This window comes from Anser anser, assembly GCF_964211835.1.
Source record: "Anser anser genome assembly, chromosome: 28".
NCBI classification, from domain to species: domain Eukaryota; kingdom Metazoa; phylum Chordata; class Aves; order Anseriformes; family Anatidae; genus Anser; species Anser anser.
The window spans coordinates 2,485,719-2,502,134 of NC_139749.1; the positions used below are offsets into that span (position 1 = coordinate 2,485,719).

The 16,416-nt window shown below is 65.6% G+C and overlaps 1 protein-coding gene across 2 annotated transcripts; it reads left to right on the forward strand.

Moving 5' to 3' along the window:
* On the forward strand, window positions 1–15,802 carry VANGL2 (VANGL planar cell polarity protein 2). 2 transcript variants are annotated; one of them, XM_083813050.1, is made up of 9 exons: window positions 1–118; window positions 6,699–6,857; window positions 8,456–8,723; window positions 8,807–8,927; window positions 10,956–11,563; window positions 11,981–12,117; window positions 12,442–12,577; window positions 13,042–13,273; window positions 13,587–15,802. In XM_083813050.1, the coding sequence occupies exons 3-9, from the start codon at window positions 8,653–8,655 to the stop codon at window positions 13,845–13,847; spliced, it is 1,566 nt and encodes a 521-aa protein (XP_083669176.1). In that variant the 5' UTR covers window positions 1–118; window positions 6,699–6,857; window positions 8,456–8,652; the 3' UTR covers window positions 13,848–15,802. The 2 variants fall into 2 exon arrangements, with proteins under 2 accessions (XP_083669176.1, XP_083669177.1); XM_083813051.1 differs by lacking the exons at window positions 1–118; window positions 6,699–6,857; window positions 8,456–8,723; window positions 8,807–8,927 and adding an exon at window positions 8,939–10,868.
* Window positions 15,803–16,416: the final 614 nt, after the last annotated feature.

A 16,416-nucleotide genomic window follows, 5' to 3' on the forward strand; every position in this document is an offset into this window, starting at 1 on the left:
TCCTCCTCCTCTTCCTCCTCCTCCTCCTCCTCGGCCGCCGCCGCCGCCGCAGCAGCCCCGGGATTTTCGTGGCGCTGGGCGCGGGGGGGGGGGGGGCGCGCACAAAGGTGCCCAAATGGTGAGTGGGGGGGGGTCCGGGGGGGGTCCCGGGCTTGGGAAGGGGGGGGGGAACGGGGAGGGGGGAGCCGCCTTGGGGCCGGGCCTGCCCGAGGGCCTGGGAAGCCGGGGACTTTCCTGGGGCCGCGGCCGGGCGGGGGAAGGCGCTGCTGGGCGAGTGGGGGCGAGCGGGGGGCGAGTGGGGGGCGAGCGGGGGGCCAGGGGCGGGCGGCTGCTGGGAGCCCACGGGCGGGGGGGGAGCAGCGGCAGCCACCACCCCACCACCCCCCCCCAGCCCCGCTGCTGCTCGCTCGCTTCGCCCCGGACCCCCCCCCCCCCCAGCTGCGTGCCCCCGCTGCCCCCCGCTCCCCAGCACCGGGGGGCCGCATCGCGGGGCTCGGAGCCCCTTGGTGGGCAGCAAAAGCAGCCGGCACCCCCGCACCCCCCTCCCCTGGCACCCCTGCCCGGGGAGCAGAAGGGTGCCGGGGAGGTGGGCGAGGGCTCGGCCCCCTCCCGCGGTGCCGGGTGCGCGGCGGGGAGCAGAAAGGTGCTGAGCCGCTCCCCGCCGCCACGCTCACCTGCTCCCGGCAGAGACCCGGCCGGATCCTGATCCGGTTTATCTTGGTCCTGGCCCTGGCGCAGCGCCCTGAGCCGCCTGGGAGTTCCCTGCGATCGGCGGGCGCAGACACCGGCCCTGCTGCCCCGGCTGGGGCGAGAGGCTTCATTTCCCTTGCGAGAGGGAGTAGAGCCTGTTCCCCCCCCCCCCCCTCCCGCTGCGGGCCACGGTATAATAAGTGAGGCGGAGGTTTTAAAAAAAAAAAGAAGGAGAGAAGAATTAAATATTATCTGCACGGAGCCTCTGGGGACGGCTCTTGCTTAATCACAGCAATTCGGGATCGTGCTGGGGCTGAGCCGGGCTCGGAGGCAGCCTGAGTCAGATGCGATCTCCGGGCTTCTCCTGGGGATTTGGGCTGCCTTTGTGCTGGGGGCGAGCGCGGGACCCGAGCAGATGATTTAATTAGCAGATGACTCCGTCGGAGGCAGGGGTAGCTCCGAGCCCGGTTGGTAGACCCGGGGGTGCCCGTCGCCACGGGGGGGTTTGGCCTTGCTGCTCTCCTCCGGAGCGAGGCAGAGGCACGGATCCAGCCATCGGCCCCGCGAGGGCTCTGCCCGACCAGCGAGCGCTTCCCAGAACGTCAGGCCTAGGATTTGGGGTCGGTTCGGTTCCTTGCAGAGTCCGGAGGGGGTCCCTTCCCGCAGCTTGGGGTGCTTTGTGCTGCTGGTCCCGTTTCTGCCGTGGGTTCCTGGGGAATTTGGCCACCTCGGGGCAGCCAGGAGAGGGGGAAGGTGGGGTCTCATGCTGGCAGTGGGGGACATTCGGCAGCCAGGGCTGCCTGTGCTGAGCCCCACGCCGTGATGTGGGGTGCTGGAGCCTCCTGCTCGCCCCCGGGCACCCTGTCCCACGGGGCAGAGGGTGCGAGGAGCTAACGGGGTGGCACAGCCCCACGGACGGGCGCAGCCGGCTGCCATTCCCACTGCTCCTTTAACAGCACTCATCGTTCCTACAGGGACCTGGGGCCTTGGGGGCAGCCGCAGGTTCCCATTAGGCGCACAGCGGGGCTCCCAGGAACTTTCCTGGGATGTGGCGTGCTCCAGGAATGCTTCTCCGCGGCTGGCAGCGTGCGCCAGCATTTGGATGCTGAGCAGGGACCCGGTGCTGGCCATGCTGGAGGAAAGCTGCTCCGTCCCGGGGCATTCCCTGCTGGAAAGGGTGACCCGGAGGAGGGGGGCTTCTGGCGCGATTTGCCTGGTGTTTGTCGGCTCTTCCAGGCTGGCTTCAGCCGTTTGAATGGTAAAATGTTTCTTGTTTGGATCAGATCGCAGACAATGGGGCCGGAGGGGACATGGGGGAAGGCAGGGAGCCCATCTCCCCGGCTTCAGACACGGCTGAAGCAGCCCCAGGTCTTTGGGCTGAGCTAATCTGAGATTTCAGGTCTGCTTCCCGAGGGCCGGCGTGGCTGGCAGATGCTTTATGGCTTTATTGTCCGGCCAGGATGCTGGGCAGAGGGCCTGGGAGAAGCGTGCGGCGAGGGCACCGCCGTCCTTGCCTGGCTGCCCCCGTGCTCCTGCAAGCACCGGGGTCGGAGCCGTGGCGTCGTGGCCCGCCAACGGGCACGGGGTGACGGCACGGCGCCGAAGTCCCCGCAGGGCCAGCTGCCGACGTGCCCGGCCCCGGACAGCCCCCGTCTCTGCTCTGTTTCTCGGGGCTCCGAGGCACGGACCACACCGTCTGCCCGCCACAGCCTTGCGGGATTTAGCGCCAGGCACTCGAGCGGATTAAGCAGAGCTGGAAAACATCCACAAGTGGGGTTGTTTACACGGCCAGCGTCACTTTGGGTCGGGGCTGGTCCTTCAGGACATCGCTGCAGCACGCTGGGGGACAGGGCTTCCCGCGGCGCTGTCGGAGAGGCCGCTGAAGTGAAAGTGCCGTCCCGAACCACGCGTGCTGTGGGAGAGCTCTCACCCCGCCCGAGCACCCTGCAGCCCCGCTCGGACCCCGCGCCCACCAGCGAAGGAGCCCGGGACCGCGGCATTCGAGTCCTCCTGCGCGCCAGGACCTTGGGGTGGCCGCGGGGTTGTCGCCCCGCGCCCGCGTCCCCGCGGGAGGCACCGCCGGGGGAGCTGCTGCGAGGCCGTGGGTGCAGGGCTGAGCCCCCCGCGTGGGGATCTGAGCCCAGGAGGGCAGAGCAGGAGCAGCTGAGGGGCCGTGGGGTACGCGCGGCGCCACCGCAGTTAGGCTCCCTTGGTGCTGCGGCGTTTTGCAATGCAAATGGCTTTCTCTTTGCAGCCAGCCCTTCTCATGCAAATCCCCTGGGTTTGGTACATTTTCTCCCTCTGGTTCTGGACCTGCTGCAGCCATTTTTACCTGTGCATCCCGGCACGGCCACCACCGCCTTCACCCCGTGAAGCAGACCCGGTGCCGGGGAGAGGCTGGGCTTTGTCCCGGAGCTGCGCAGTGGGAATCCCCGGGCGCTCGGACGTTCCTGTGGATATTGTAACAATCCCGTGTGACCGTAATTAAAGCTGACAGTTGGGAAGGGATATTAAACGTTCTGCATCCAAGCTGACGCTGAGCAATTTGAGATCAGAATGGGACCCCATGGGGGAATTGGATTAAGCTGCTCGGGCTTCCCATGGGCCTTTTGCGCGTCCCTCTGAAGCGCCTGCTTGTGCCGACGGACCGGGGACCTCTTCCAGCGTGGAAGTTTGCAGATTCCTCCTTGGGAGCGTGGTGGTGGCATCTCCAGAGCCTTGTGGGGCTGGGGCTGGACCAGCTGAAACATCTCCAAAGCGCATGAGGAGGACTGGGGCTGCTCCTGCAAGCCCATCTCGGGGGACTTCAGCATCCGACGGAGCCGAGCAGCCCCTGGCTTCTTCCCCGGCACGAGACTCCCCAGAGGCAGCAGGAGAGACGCGGCGTGGACGCAGCTCAGCGAGGAGGTGCCAGGCTGGATGTGGCCCAGAGGGCTCGGGGAGAAGAGGGTTTGAATTTGCGTTTCTGGAGGGAGCGTGCAGACGAAGGGAGCCGGGCGAATTCCCCCCAGCCCCTCGGCAGGCTTGGCTAGACGTGGCTGTGCTGTAGCAGGGGGAATGCTTCGCCGACCGGTCCCCCAGCTCCTGCCTGGGGAAGGCTGGAGCCCTTCTCCCCTTTCCACGCAGAGGACTTCAGACGGCACCCACAAAGCTTCCTGCACCTTGCGCATCACCCGCGGACACCCAGCGCCGCGGTGCCGGCAGCCTCCTCCGTCCCTGTGGATGCAACCACGGCATTTGGTGCGTGGGGGAGCCACAGCCACCGCTCCGTCCCCTCCCTGTCCCCATCACCTCCCGCTTCCCCGATGGCCTTGGGGCTCCGCCGGGACGGTGGCGGCTGGCCCGGCAGGGGACCGAGGCGGTGGCTGGCCGGGGACGGCGTCCATTGTGCGGAGCCAGCAAGGCGTGTTTGTGCAGCCAAGCGAGCAGACGCGCGGGGCGCTGGGCTCGGCAGACCCCAGCACCAGGGCCGGGAGCTGCCTCCGATCCCAGGCTGTGGCAGAGCTGGGGCTGGTTTTGGAGGTGTGATGGGGGCTGGACAGTCTGTGCCCCCCGGCTCCTCCGCGGAGGGATGCTCGCTGCGCTGCTCCCTGGATCGAGCTCCCTGGTGTCAGCTCCGACGGCCCAAAAGTCACGGTGTGAAGCAGAGCTGAGGCTCACGTTAGGCTTTCTGCCTGTCCTTAAGCGTTTACAGACACCAGCTTGCGGTGTGCCTCGGTTTCCCCATCTCTGTGGCGGGCAGAGGTGTGCTGCCAGCCCTCGGGGCCCCTTGAGAGCATGAACAGCGTTGGAGCCGTGTGCCAGGATCCAGGACCCCGGCGTCCTCCCCACGGTGCCCAGCACGACGCTGCCCACCGCCTGACTCAGTTTCCCAACCGTTCCCCAGGCCTGGGAGGAAAATGCTCGCCTCGATGTGCCGGTATTCCCTGCCGCTATTCCTGCTTGGCTTCGCCGGTGGGAAGCCAGCTCTCGTCGGCATGCAGAGGGTTGCGTTCACACCCCTTCTGGAACCACATGAGAGCATCGTCATCTCGCGCCGCTATCTCGGTGATCGATCTGGATTTGCAGATGCTTTACACCAGCGGTGTAAAGAGCACCACCTCGGCGCGGTGGTGGTGTAAAGGCACGCGGTGGTGTAAAGGCACGGCCGTACGGGCATTTAGCAACCAGGCGGAGCAGTTCAGTAGCTGGCCGGGCCGGTCCCGGTGACCCCATGGGGTTTGGGTTCTGGGTCTCGGTGGGCACCCTCCAACCTGCCCCAGGGCAAAGCAGCCCTGGGCTGGTTCAAATCCTCCTTGGCAGGGACGAGGGGAGTGGTGCCGCCGGGCTGCGTCCCTCGGGAAGAGCTGCCTGCTGCCAGCAAATGTCCTCTCTGGCTCTTGGAAGCTCGTGGTCTCGGGGATGGAGTGGATGGGGAGAAGGTCGGTGCCCCGGCGTGTGGTTTTGAGCTGCCTGGCTGGAAGGGGAGGAGTGGGTTTGCCTCTCGGGCTCCTCCCTGGAGCTGTTTAAAGCGAGAAAGGTTTCTCGTGGAGGAGCACTTGGGTCTTTTTTGGGGCATTTGGAGGCAAGCGATAGTTGAGGTTTGAGATTCGTGGACTCAAAGGCAGGGGAGGTGGCGGCAGCTTCTTTCTGACCGCCCGCAGGACGTGCGCCCCGGAGCCCCAGCCGAGCTCTCTCTGCTTTGAAGCCCGAGATGTGCTTCAGCAGCATCCCGAGAAGCCATCCAGTCTGGACTTGAAGATGTCAAGAGATGGCAAATCCTCTCCTCCCCTGGGGAGTTTGTTCTAATGGTTAATCACCTCGCTATTAAAAAACTGAGTTTTCCTCCTCATTTGCCTGTGTCTGGCTTCTGCTCCCAGCCCTCGGCGGTTGCTCTGCTGGCTCGCAGAGGCTGGGTAAGGCGAAGCCGCTTCTCCTCCCGCAGACGAGGCAACCATTTCCAGCTCCACCTGAGCCCCCGTGCTGCCGAACCGGCTCCTCGCTCTGCCAGGCAAACTCTTCTTTTTGAACACCACCGACAATAAAAAAAAAAAAAAAAAAATCCCTTTCTTCCCCGCCGGAGCGGCCAAGCCCCTCGCTCCTCCAGCTGCCGTGAGAAACGCCGCGCTGCTTTGTACTTGGAGCTGGGCACCGCGGCAGCTGCCTCCGCCTTCTCCGGGGACATCGCGAGGCGCCAGGGAAAGCTGGAAGAGCCCCCGGGGTGCTCGGGCTGGCCGGGGGCCGCGGAGGCGCTGGGGGTGCCGGGCTCGGCGCTGCGCCTCTGGGGAAGCCGGTGCTTGGGGCGGGAGGAAGAGGAGCTCCGCGGGGAGCCCGTAACCGCTGCTTGTGATCGAAGGGCCTGAGCCGTTCCCGTGGCTAATTGCTCGCTCCCGTTAGAAACGCCTGCCTGGATTTTGTCCTGGTTCGCTGAGGGATGGTCCTGCGTGGGGTGTTTGGGCAGCGTTGAACCCGCGGGGCTGCTGGAGGGCTGCGGTCCCTCGGGTGGCGGGGACGCGCCGAAACCCCCTCCTGATTTTGGCTGAGTTTTGAGGGACTGGGTCTGGATGGGGCCAGGACCCCGAGGGGATGCCGGAGGGGGGGCTTTGCCCCTTCTGTAGGGTCACGGCGAGGGGCAGCAGGGAGGTGGCAGCCGGCTGCGTGATGCCGGAGCGTGGGGCTGGGGGCGCAGAGGGCGCGGGGGCCGCGCCGTTCCCTCCGCCCCGGGGGGCGTTCTGCAGCGCGATGCCACCAGAGCTGCCTAATGCCACCACGGCTCTGCCGGGGCTCTCGTAACCGGCGACACCCTCGGTGAGCCCCGTCCCTCGCTGGTGGCTGGGCAGTGACGTGTGGGGACAAGGACACCGGCTCGTGGTGGACACGTGCTGGGGCGCAGGACGCTCGTGGTCCTCTTTGGCGTGACAATCTGGGGGCGACGCGCCCGCAGGGGAGGGGACACCGCTCCTGCCGGCCGCTGCCAGGGACGGAGACGCTTCTCTGCTCATCCCCTTTCCCTTTTTCCCCCCCCCCAGCTCGGAGCCCCGGCGCGGACGCCCGACCCGTGAGCGGCCCCCATGCCGCGGCGGCCGCCAGCTGGATGCCGTCCCCGCCGCCCGCTGAGGATGCCCCGAGCGCCCCGGTGACCGCCCGCGGGGGGGACAGTGCCCGTCTCCAGCCCCAGCGCCCCTCCGGTGAGTCCCCGAGCTGTCCCCCACCGCCCCGCGGGGACCCAGCTGTCCCCTCGGGCGGGAACAGCCAGCGGTGGCAAGGCCCCTTCGTCATGGCGCTAATGAATAGGGTCGGGGGGGGGGGGGAAAGCCCAGCCGTGACCCCCCTGCGCCGGCCCTCGCATTGTTCCTGCCAGAAACCCGATGCCGGCCTCCCAACAAAGCCCAGAAGAAGGGGGGGGGGGTGTGGGGGGGGGGTGCTGGCAGGGGGGCCGGGGGGGGTCCCTTTCTCCCTGCCCCTTCCCCCATCGCTCGCTGGGGACGCCGGGACGAGCTCCGGGCCCCCGTTGCCATCTCCTAGACAACCGGCGTGGGGGGGCTTTTGTCTCCATAGTGATAAACGTGCGAGCATCCAGCATCTGGGACAAAAGGGTGTCCCCCCCCTTGTCCGTCCGTCCCCCCCCCCCGTCCCCAGCCTCGCTTCTTTTTCCCCTCCTCGACTCCCCCCCCCGAGGCCTCGGAAAAGAGGCCAGAAGACATTTGGGTTTTATTTGGGCAAAATGGCATTGCCCTGGTAACGCGCCCACCCCGAACGCAGCCGGCTCGGCCCCCACCGCCGGCACCCCCCCCCCCCCCGGCACGCACCGGGGTGGCCGGGTGCTCACTCGGGGTGCTGGGGGTCCCTTACACCCCCCCCACCCCACCCCCCAGACATCATCTGGGTGCTGACAGGGGGCTGCGACCCCCCTCAGTGGGGTTTGGGATGCCCCCGCAGGGGTGTCACCGTTCGGGGGGACACCGCGGTGGCCGCCGTCTCGGTCCAGGTCCCTTCCTGGTGGAAATGCTCCGGGGGGGGGCTGCGAGCAGCTCCCGTGCTGCCGATGGGCTGGGGGTGTAACGCAGCCATAAAGCCCCCGTCATTTTCCCAATGCAGCGGAGACGCGGCCCTATAAGCAAGCGCGGGTGGGCGTAAGGCGCGCGTCCGGGCGGATTTACGCAGCAGCGGCGCGCAGGGAGACGTTGGGCGCCGCTGGACCGGGCTGCGGGCTCGTCCTGGGGGCTCCTGACCCCGTCCTCGAAGCCGCCCCCCCCTCCCAGCCCCGCCGTGCCCACGGGGGCTGCGGGGCCCGCATTGATCCGGGTGTGAGATGCCGAATCCGTGCCGGGAAACTTGTTCGGGCAGAGCCCCAGACTGCGAGCCGGGCCTGCAAGCTTGCCTGCGCCAAGTTATTCATTCTTTTTTTTTGTTGTTGTTGTTGGTTTTTTTGGGTTTTAAGTTTGGCCCCCACCCCAGGCACTCTCCTGGCAATTAAAATAACGATGGCGATGTTCATTAAAGGGCAAATCACCCGAAACAGCGCAGTTAGAAGCTAATCGCTAATAAAGGGAAAGGAGGTGGCCCTGGACCCAACTTGGGTTTAAAATAGAAAATGCCCCAAAACGACCCAAATTCCTTCATCCTTTCCCCGCTGAAGTCCTGTCGCCGCTTTAAACCTGGATCCGCAGGGACGGGGCGGGCGGTGGTGGCGTCCTGGTGGTGGCGGCGGGGACACCCTGGGGTCCCCGGGCACGGCTCTGGGGGCCGCGGCGGTGCCACCGACCCTTCCCCGTCCCCTCCGCAGGCGGGCGCACCGATTTCTCCTGAGACGAGCCCAGCCCAGTGTTCAAAATAGAGTCCCTCAAGGTGACGGTCGACTTCCTGAAGGTGCCCCTCGGCCTGAAGAAGCCCCCTCTGAAGGAGGCCTTGGCGGCCATCCCGGGGCCGGGGAGACCCAAGCCCCTCGGCGTGGAGCGGCACAAGCCCCGGCGCGCCGACACCATGGACAATGAGTCGCAGTACTCGGGCTACTCCTACAAATCCGGGCACTCCCGCAGCTCCCGCAAGCACAGGTGAGAAGGGCTGGCGTGTCCCCGGGGGTCCCCTGTCCCCACCGTGGGCGCGCACCCACCCTGCTCCCCTCTCTGCCCCCCAGGGACCGGCGGGACCGGCACCGCTCCAAGAGCCGGGACGGGAGCCGCGGGGACAAGTCGGTGACCATCCAAGCGCCGGGCGAGCCCTTGCTGGACAACGAGTCGACGCGGGGGGACGAGAGGGTGAGGATGGGCAGGGGGCTGCCGTGGGGCCTGCCGGGCTTTGCATCGCCTCCATCCCTGCTCCAGAAAGGGGGCAGGAGCCGGCCCTGCACTTAGAGCAGCCCCAAATCCGGAGCCAACCTCGGCGGCGCGGGCCCAGCCCACGTCGGGGCTGGGAATTGGGGAAGGGGACGGCTCCAAGAGCCCCGGCGGGCGCTGCCGAGGGTGGGAGCTGCGGGGGGGGGGGTCCCGGCGTGCCTTGCCCGCCCCCGGGGAGCGGTGGAGCCGGTCGGGCTGGCCCTGGGCGGGCTGACAGCACCTCGGGGCGCTGCCTCGGTGTGCCCGCGGCGAGGGCGGGGGGCCAGACGGAAGGGGACGACGGGGCTGTCGCGGTGTGGGCATGCAGCTGGGGTGGGCACGGGGTGCCCGCAGCTCCCTGCCGGCTGCCCAGGGTGGAAAACGCCTTTGGGATCGGCTCCCTCGGGATCTGCTCCCTCCGGATCCGCTCCTGCTCCTCGCTCAGCGCCTGCAGGGCGACGCCGGCTCGGCCCTGCCAAGGTTTAATAACCCCAGCCCCGTCCCTGGGAGGATCAAACGGATGAGCGGGTTTGTGCAGCCGGTCGAGCTCTCTGCTGCCGGTGCGGGACCTGCAGCCCGCGGGAGGGTTCCTGGAGCCCAAATCATTGCAGCAAAATCCAACCCCCCCCCCGGGATCAGAGATGCTCTGGACAGGGCACTGCAGCGACGAGGGGGACCAGGCTGGGCGCCAGCTCCTCCGGCCACCGCAGAGCCCAGACCCTGGCTTTAATCATCTCCCAGCCACCTACACGGGCACCTCTGGCTCTTTCATCTTCCCCCAGCACGGAGCCGGTGCCGCCGGTGCTGCCTGAGCTGCTCGCGGCCGCCCGCGCGCTCCTGCAGTGGCCGGAGCAAAGGACTTGAAAGACGGACTGGAAATACGGAGCGGTCCTGCGGGGGCGGCCAGCACCTCTCCGCTCCTCCTGCCTCCAGCAAGCCCCCGGCTCGGGGGTTATTTCTCTGCTCCGGTTCGGGGCGAAGTTGCCAGCCTGCGGAAATTCCGGGAGGAAAAATCCCGGCTTTGTCACGTACAAGGAAACCCCCGGCTTCAGGAACGCCGAGGTGCTGGGGAGCAGGACGCGAGGATGGACAGACGGACGGACAGACCCTGGGTGCGGGGGAGCGCCGCCGGCGGCGTCACCGCCTCCCTTTGCTGAAACTCCACGTTTTAACTGGGAAGGGATCAAAAAGGGACGACTCACTCCCACACCTGCGTGGCTTTGGTGAAAAAAAGAAACGAACGGGGCCAGGTCGGCCACGCTGCGGGTTTGTGTCCGCTCCCGGTCCTGCTTTTATATGGGACGGGCTGTGCTGGCTGCTGGGGAGCTGCTGGGGCCTGGCGCCTGCCTGGGATCGTGCTGGTGAAGCTGGAGGTTGCATGGAGAGGTTTTACAAGCAGGGAATACATCTGAAAACAGAAAACAAACAAACAAACAAAAAAAGCAAAAAAAAAAAGACAAAAAAAAAAAACAGACTAAGGTTTAAGAAACTGCCCCGTCCCCCCAGCAGAGACGCGTACCCCAAAACGGAGTGATGGCGAGCCGGCACGCGGCCACGAGCCCCGATCGCCGGCGATCTCGCCCTGCCCCGGCGCTGGAGCAGGCAGCGGCAGCCGGCGCGGAGGAGGCGGCAGCGAGGGTGTGTTGGGACGGCGGCCGGGCATGTTGGCTCTGGCCCCGCTAATGAGGGGATTTGCCTGGAAACAGGATGCCTTCCACTTGCAAAGCCGCTCTCGCCCGCGTCGTGCGCGGCGGGGCGGAGAGGTGGAGCGCGGCGCGGAGCCTGCGACGGGGATTTCCTAGAGGGTCCTGGTCGATTCGCCGTCCCCCCGACCCCGGCCGCTAAATGGGGGTGATGGCACCGGTCAGCACGCCGGGCTTGGAGGTTTGGGGGCCGGGGGGGGATGCCGGGCTGGGTTGGGGTCTCGGGGTGGCAGGGCCCTCCTCCACGTGACCCTCTCCCCTTCCCCAGGACGACAACTGGGGCGAGACCACCACGGTGGTGACAGGGACGTCGGAGCACAGCATCTCGCACGATGACATTACGCGCATCACCAAGGACATGGAGGACAGCGCCCACCTGGACTGCTCCCGGCACCTGGGCGTCGCGCTGGCCGGGGCGCTGGCGCTGCTCGCCTTCCTCACGCCCCTCGCCTTCATGCTCCTGCCCCAGCTGCTGTGGCGGGAGGAGCTGGAGCCCTGCGGGACGCCCTGCGAGGGGCTCTTCATCTCGGTGGCCTTCAAACTCCTCATCCTCCTGCTGGGCAGCTGGGCGCTCTTCTTCCGCCGCCCCAAGGCTTTCTTCCCGCGCGTCTTCGTCTTCCGGGCGCTGCTCATGGTGCTCGTCTTCCTCCTCGTCGTCTCCTACTGGCTCTTCTACGGCGTGCGCATCCTGGACTCGCGGGACCGCAACTACCAGGGCATCGTGCAGTACGCCGTCTCGCTGGTGGACGCGCTGCTCTTCGTGCACTACCTGGCCGTGGTGCTGCTGGAGCTGCGCCAGCTCCAGCCCCAGTTCACGCTCAAGGCCGTGCGCTCCACCGACGGGGCCAGCCGCTTCTACAACGTCGGGCACCTCAGGTAAAAGGGGGGGACGGGGACAGGGAAGGGATGGGGGGGGCGCCTGTGGGTCTGGGTGAGCTCCCGTGTCGGCGCGGGCTCCGGTGTGTGCAGGACCGCGGTGCAGTCGTGGTGCTTGTGCGTTCCCGTGTGTGTTTTGTGTGTTTGCACGTGTGTGTGTGCATCTGCATGCAGGTGTTTGTGTGCTCGCACGCGTGTTTTTGTGTCTCTGTGTGTGCATCTGCATTCGTGCGTGTGTATTTGTGCTTGGGCGTTTGCACCCGGGTGTGCACACGCTGCGTCCCGCTGCATCCCGGCACCGGAGGAGCCGTGCGCGTGCCCGCAGTGAGAGCCCTGTGCTCCCTCCCCGTCCTGTCCCGGCCGTGTGCGTGCCCCCGATGGGTGCTAACCTGCTCTTTGTGCCCCGTGCCCCTGCAGCATCCAGCGAGCGGCCGTCTGGATCCTGGAGAACTATTACCACGATTTCCCAGTCTACAATCCTGCCCTCCTCAACCTGCCAAAATCCGTCCTGTCCAAGAAAATGTCCGGGTTTAAAGTCTATTCCCTTGGCGAGGGTGAGCTCCCCCCGTTCCCTTGGCTTCTCCTCTCGTTCTCCCTCCTCCCATCCCGGTGTTTTCCCCTCCGAAGGCAGCTTTCCGGGCCGGGCTCCGGGCGCCGAGCCGGTCCCTCTGGATTTGCGTGCGTTTGTCCCGGCCGGCGCGGGCGAGTCGGGTGCCGGTTCCCAGCCCACACCAGTAACGCCCTGCTGCAAGCAGGAGCAAGTCGAGCGCGGCCGCGGGACGGGGCCGTGCCAGCAGCACTGGGAGGCGGGGGGGTGGGGGGGGGGACGACCCGGAGTGCCCGCTCCCCCAGCTCTGAGCTTGCCCCTTTCCCTGCAGAAAACAGCACGAACAACTCCACGGGGCAGTCCCGGGCCGTCATCGCCGCGGCTGCCCGCAGGCGCGACAACAGCCATAACGAGTACTACTACGAGGAGGCAGAGCACGAGCGCAGGGTGCGGAAACGCCGTGCCAGGTACGGGGCCACCAGCGGGGACCGGGCCCTGGGGAAGCCCAGGAACCATCCCAGGACCCCCCTGGGGTGCCAGGAGGGAGGGAGCAGCCCCGGGGCCACCTCCAAGAGCTGGAGCTGCTTTTGGAGCAGCACATCGCAGGGTGCTGGGTGATGTCCCCGTAAAATTGCTTTCGGGGTATGGGGCACGGGGTGGAGCTGTGGGGCGGAGGGGTGGCGAACGGCTCCATCAACCCCCAGGGTTCTGGGGGACCTCAGGACCGGGTTCTGCTGCCCCGACTGCCCCGCTGCACCCGTGGGCTGTGGAGTCACGGAGACCCCGAGTGGCAGCGGCTGGGGGCACTGCGGGGTCCTTTGGGCCCGAGCTGAGCCCCATCGGGGTCACCCGAAGCAGGGCCTCAGCACCACGTCCGGAAGCTTTCGAATTGCTCCGAGGAGGAGGCTCCACAGGGTCTTTCTCCCGGCAGGCTCGTGGTGGCGGTGGAAGAGGCCTTCACCCACATCAAGCGGCTGCAGGAGGAGGACCAGAAGAACCCGCGGGAGATCATGGACCCGCGGGAGGCGGCCCAGGCCATTTTCGCCTCCATGGCCCGGGCCATGCAGAAGTACCTGCGCACCACCAAGCAGCAGCCCTACCACACCATGGAGAGCATCCTGCAGCACCTCGAGTTCTGCATCACCCACGACATGACGCCCAAGGTGCGCGGGGGCGCAACGGGACGGGACCCAGCCGCCAGGGCAGGGGGCTCGGGGGGGCTTTGCCCGCGGCGTGAGAGCCCCCCCCGGCAGGTCGAGGGGTGGGGGGAGGCTTTTTGTGGTGCGGCGCAGCCGGAGAAGCAGGCGTGCCAGGCGGCGATGGATGGGGGCAGGTTCCCAGCTGCTGGACCTGCCGCGCGGGGATGCTTTTCCTGCAGGACCTGCCGAGCAGCTTGAGGCTGCAAAAAAAAAAAAATTTAAAAATAATAATAAAAAAAAAAAAGGCCGACGTTCACTCGTCCGTTCCTTCCTGCAGGCGTTCCTGGAGCGGTACCTGAGCGCCGGGCCCACCATCCAGTACCACAAGGACCGCTGGCTGGCCAAGCAGTGGACGCTGGTCAGCGAGGAGCCGGTGACGAACGGCCTGAAGGACGGGGTGGTCTTCGTGCTGAAGCGCCAGGACTTCAGCCTGGTGGTGAGCACCAAGAAGATCCCGTTCTTCAAGCTCTCGGAGGAGTTCGTGGACCCCAAGTCGCACAAGTTCGTCATGAGGCTGCAGTCGGAGACCTCCGTGTGAGCTGACGAGGGGTGGAGAGGGGCCGGGGGGGCCACCCCGCCTCGTCCTCCCCGCCTCTGCCGAGGCTCAGCGAGGCCGCGGCCGGAGGGCAGGACTGCGGCAGGCACCTGGAAGCAGTGCCCGCGCCTGGCCCCGCCACCAACCTGTGGCCACCGCTCGCCCTCCGGCTCGGGTCCCCGTCAGGCGAGCCGAGCCCCTTCCTCCTCGTCCCCGCGCTCCCCGAAACCCAGGTCCTTGTAGCGATCCCCCAGGAGGCGCATCCAGCGCAGGACGGTGTCGCGGCCGGGAAGGCGACGGCGTCCCTCGGTGCCATAACTCAAGGGCTAACCCTCCGTTTGAATTTCCTTCACCAGCGTCTTTCCAGCGCGGCCGGGTCTGGCGGACCCCCTGCGCTTTCCCGTTTTCTACCTGGCGACTGTCCTGCCTCTGGCCTTAAAACACCGCCCGGCGTCCGGGGCTGGTTTTTAATAATCGAGACTTTTGGAGTATTTTGCAAACACCTCTGCGATCTGTGGCTGCTATGAACCCCTCCCCGGCCTCCGGGGAAGGACCCGAAGCGGCGATGCGGCCGCGGGCAGGTCCTCGCCTCCCCGCCGTTTTCCACACTCAGCTCTTAACAAAAGCAAGAGAAAGTTGGGGTTTTAAGGCAAAAAGCGGCTTTTCGACGGCGGTGCGTGTGCCCCCGAGGAGATCGGCGTCCCCGCAGCCTACCCTGCCAGCTCCGAGCACGGGGAGGCTTTGCACCGTTCCTGCAGCGTGGTGAGAGCCCGAGTTGTGCTGGCTGCTGGAGCGGGGCAAAAATCATCCCAGCCTCGTCCGTGGTGCCGGGCTGGCCGGTGAGGGCGAGGGGTTGCGGGATTTGGGGGGCACAGCACCCTATAGTTTGCTGCAGAACGGCCCTAAGCACCCCTTGGGCTCCGGTGCTGGCCCCAGGTGGCTTCTTTGCAAAGGGTCTTGGTTCAGCAGGGTCTGAAATCTGTGCCCTGCGGTGGAGATGGGGACGTGGTGGCCCCCGGCGGGGCTGAGCGAGGGGACCCCGCAGCGCTCGGACCCGCGCTGCCCGCGCCGTGGGGCACCGAGCGCACGCAGGGTCCCCGTGCCTGCAGAAGCTTTTGCCTTCCCTTGGTTTTGTTAAGGTTGCAAATACCTCATGGGTTTTTTTTTGTTGTTGTTTTTTTTTACTATTTTTTTAATTTTTTTTTTCATCTGGCTTTTGTGCTGCGGGGTAGGGGGGGGCTCACGGGGGTGACCGCGGCATCCCGAGCTGAGTTTGGGCTCGCTCGGTGGCGAGACCTGCCAAATTCCCTCGCTGTGACGCACACGTCCCACCCCAGAGGGCCTGGGGGCTTCCCCAGTAAATACCAGTAGCAGAGAGAGGCTCCCCAGTGGATTTCAAGGGCTCTCCCAGCACAAGCTTGTGGGGGGATGCAGCGGGGGTGGGGGGCGGGCACCGCCTTTCCAAATTCCCAGGAAATCTCCATTTTTCCGGAGTTTCTGTGTCTTTATAGCCCCACCAGGTCCCCGCAGTGCCAGCGTCTGTCCCGCGCCAGCTTCCAGTCCCGTTTACACCAGCACCGCCGCGCCGGAGCCCCCCCGGGTGCCGGAGCCCCTTGGGGGGCTAGTGCCGCCGGGAGCCCGGTTTGGGGGTGTTTTACTGCAAAAAGACTTCAGTGAGTGAGAGTGGATGTTGTAGGCTGGGGGGGGGGGGGGATTTTCCACTTGGAGTTTAAGAAGAATTCACCTTTTTTCGTTCTTTTTTTTTTTTTTTTTTCCGCAGAGCCGAGCCCTTGTGCATGCGTGTAGAAAATTGTAAAATGTAAAATTGTTTTTTAATATATAAAAAGCTTGTTTTTACAGTTTGCAGTGGATCGAAGCATTATGGCAGTGTTAGGAAGTTGGTTTTTTGTCTTTTTTTTTTTTTCATAGAGGATCTAATTTTTTTTTTTTTAATAAAATAAACCCGTTGGACATTTTTTTTTTTTTTTTGGCTTTGTCTTCCCCCCCCCGCCCCCCCGGTGCTTTGCAGCACCCGCTCCAAGCCCTGCTTGGTGTGGGGTTGGGGCCGGATCCGGATGCGTGCCCTGCAGCAGCAGGAGGCGGCCTCCAGAGAGCGCTCGGGGAAACCGGTCCCTGCCCTCAAAGGATGCTCGGGGCTCATGGGGCCAAGGTTTGGGGTTTGGGGGGGCAAGGTTTGGGGTTAACGGAGCCAAGGGTTTGGGGTTTTAGGGGTTTTACGGAGCCAAGGGTTTGGGTTAACAGAGAAAAGTTTTGGGGGGTTATGGAGCCCTCGGTTTGGGGTTAATAGAGGAAAGATTTGGAGGTTTTTGGAGCCATGGGTTTGGGGTTAACAGGAAAGATTTGGGGGTTATGGAGCCCTCATTTTGGGGTTTCTGGAGCCAAGGGTTTGGGTTTTATGGGGCTAAGGACTGTGGATTTATGGGACTGAAGATTTGGGGATTGTGGAACCAAGGATTTGGGGTTTACATGGCCAGCAGTTTGGGGTTTATGTTTGGGTTTATCTTAGGGTTTTGGGGGGGACACAGGTTTGGGTTTATGGAGCCATGTGCCT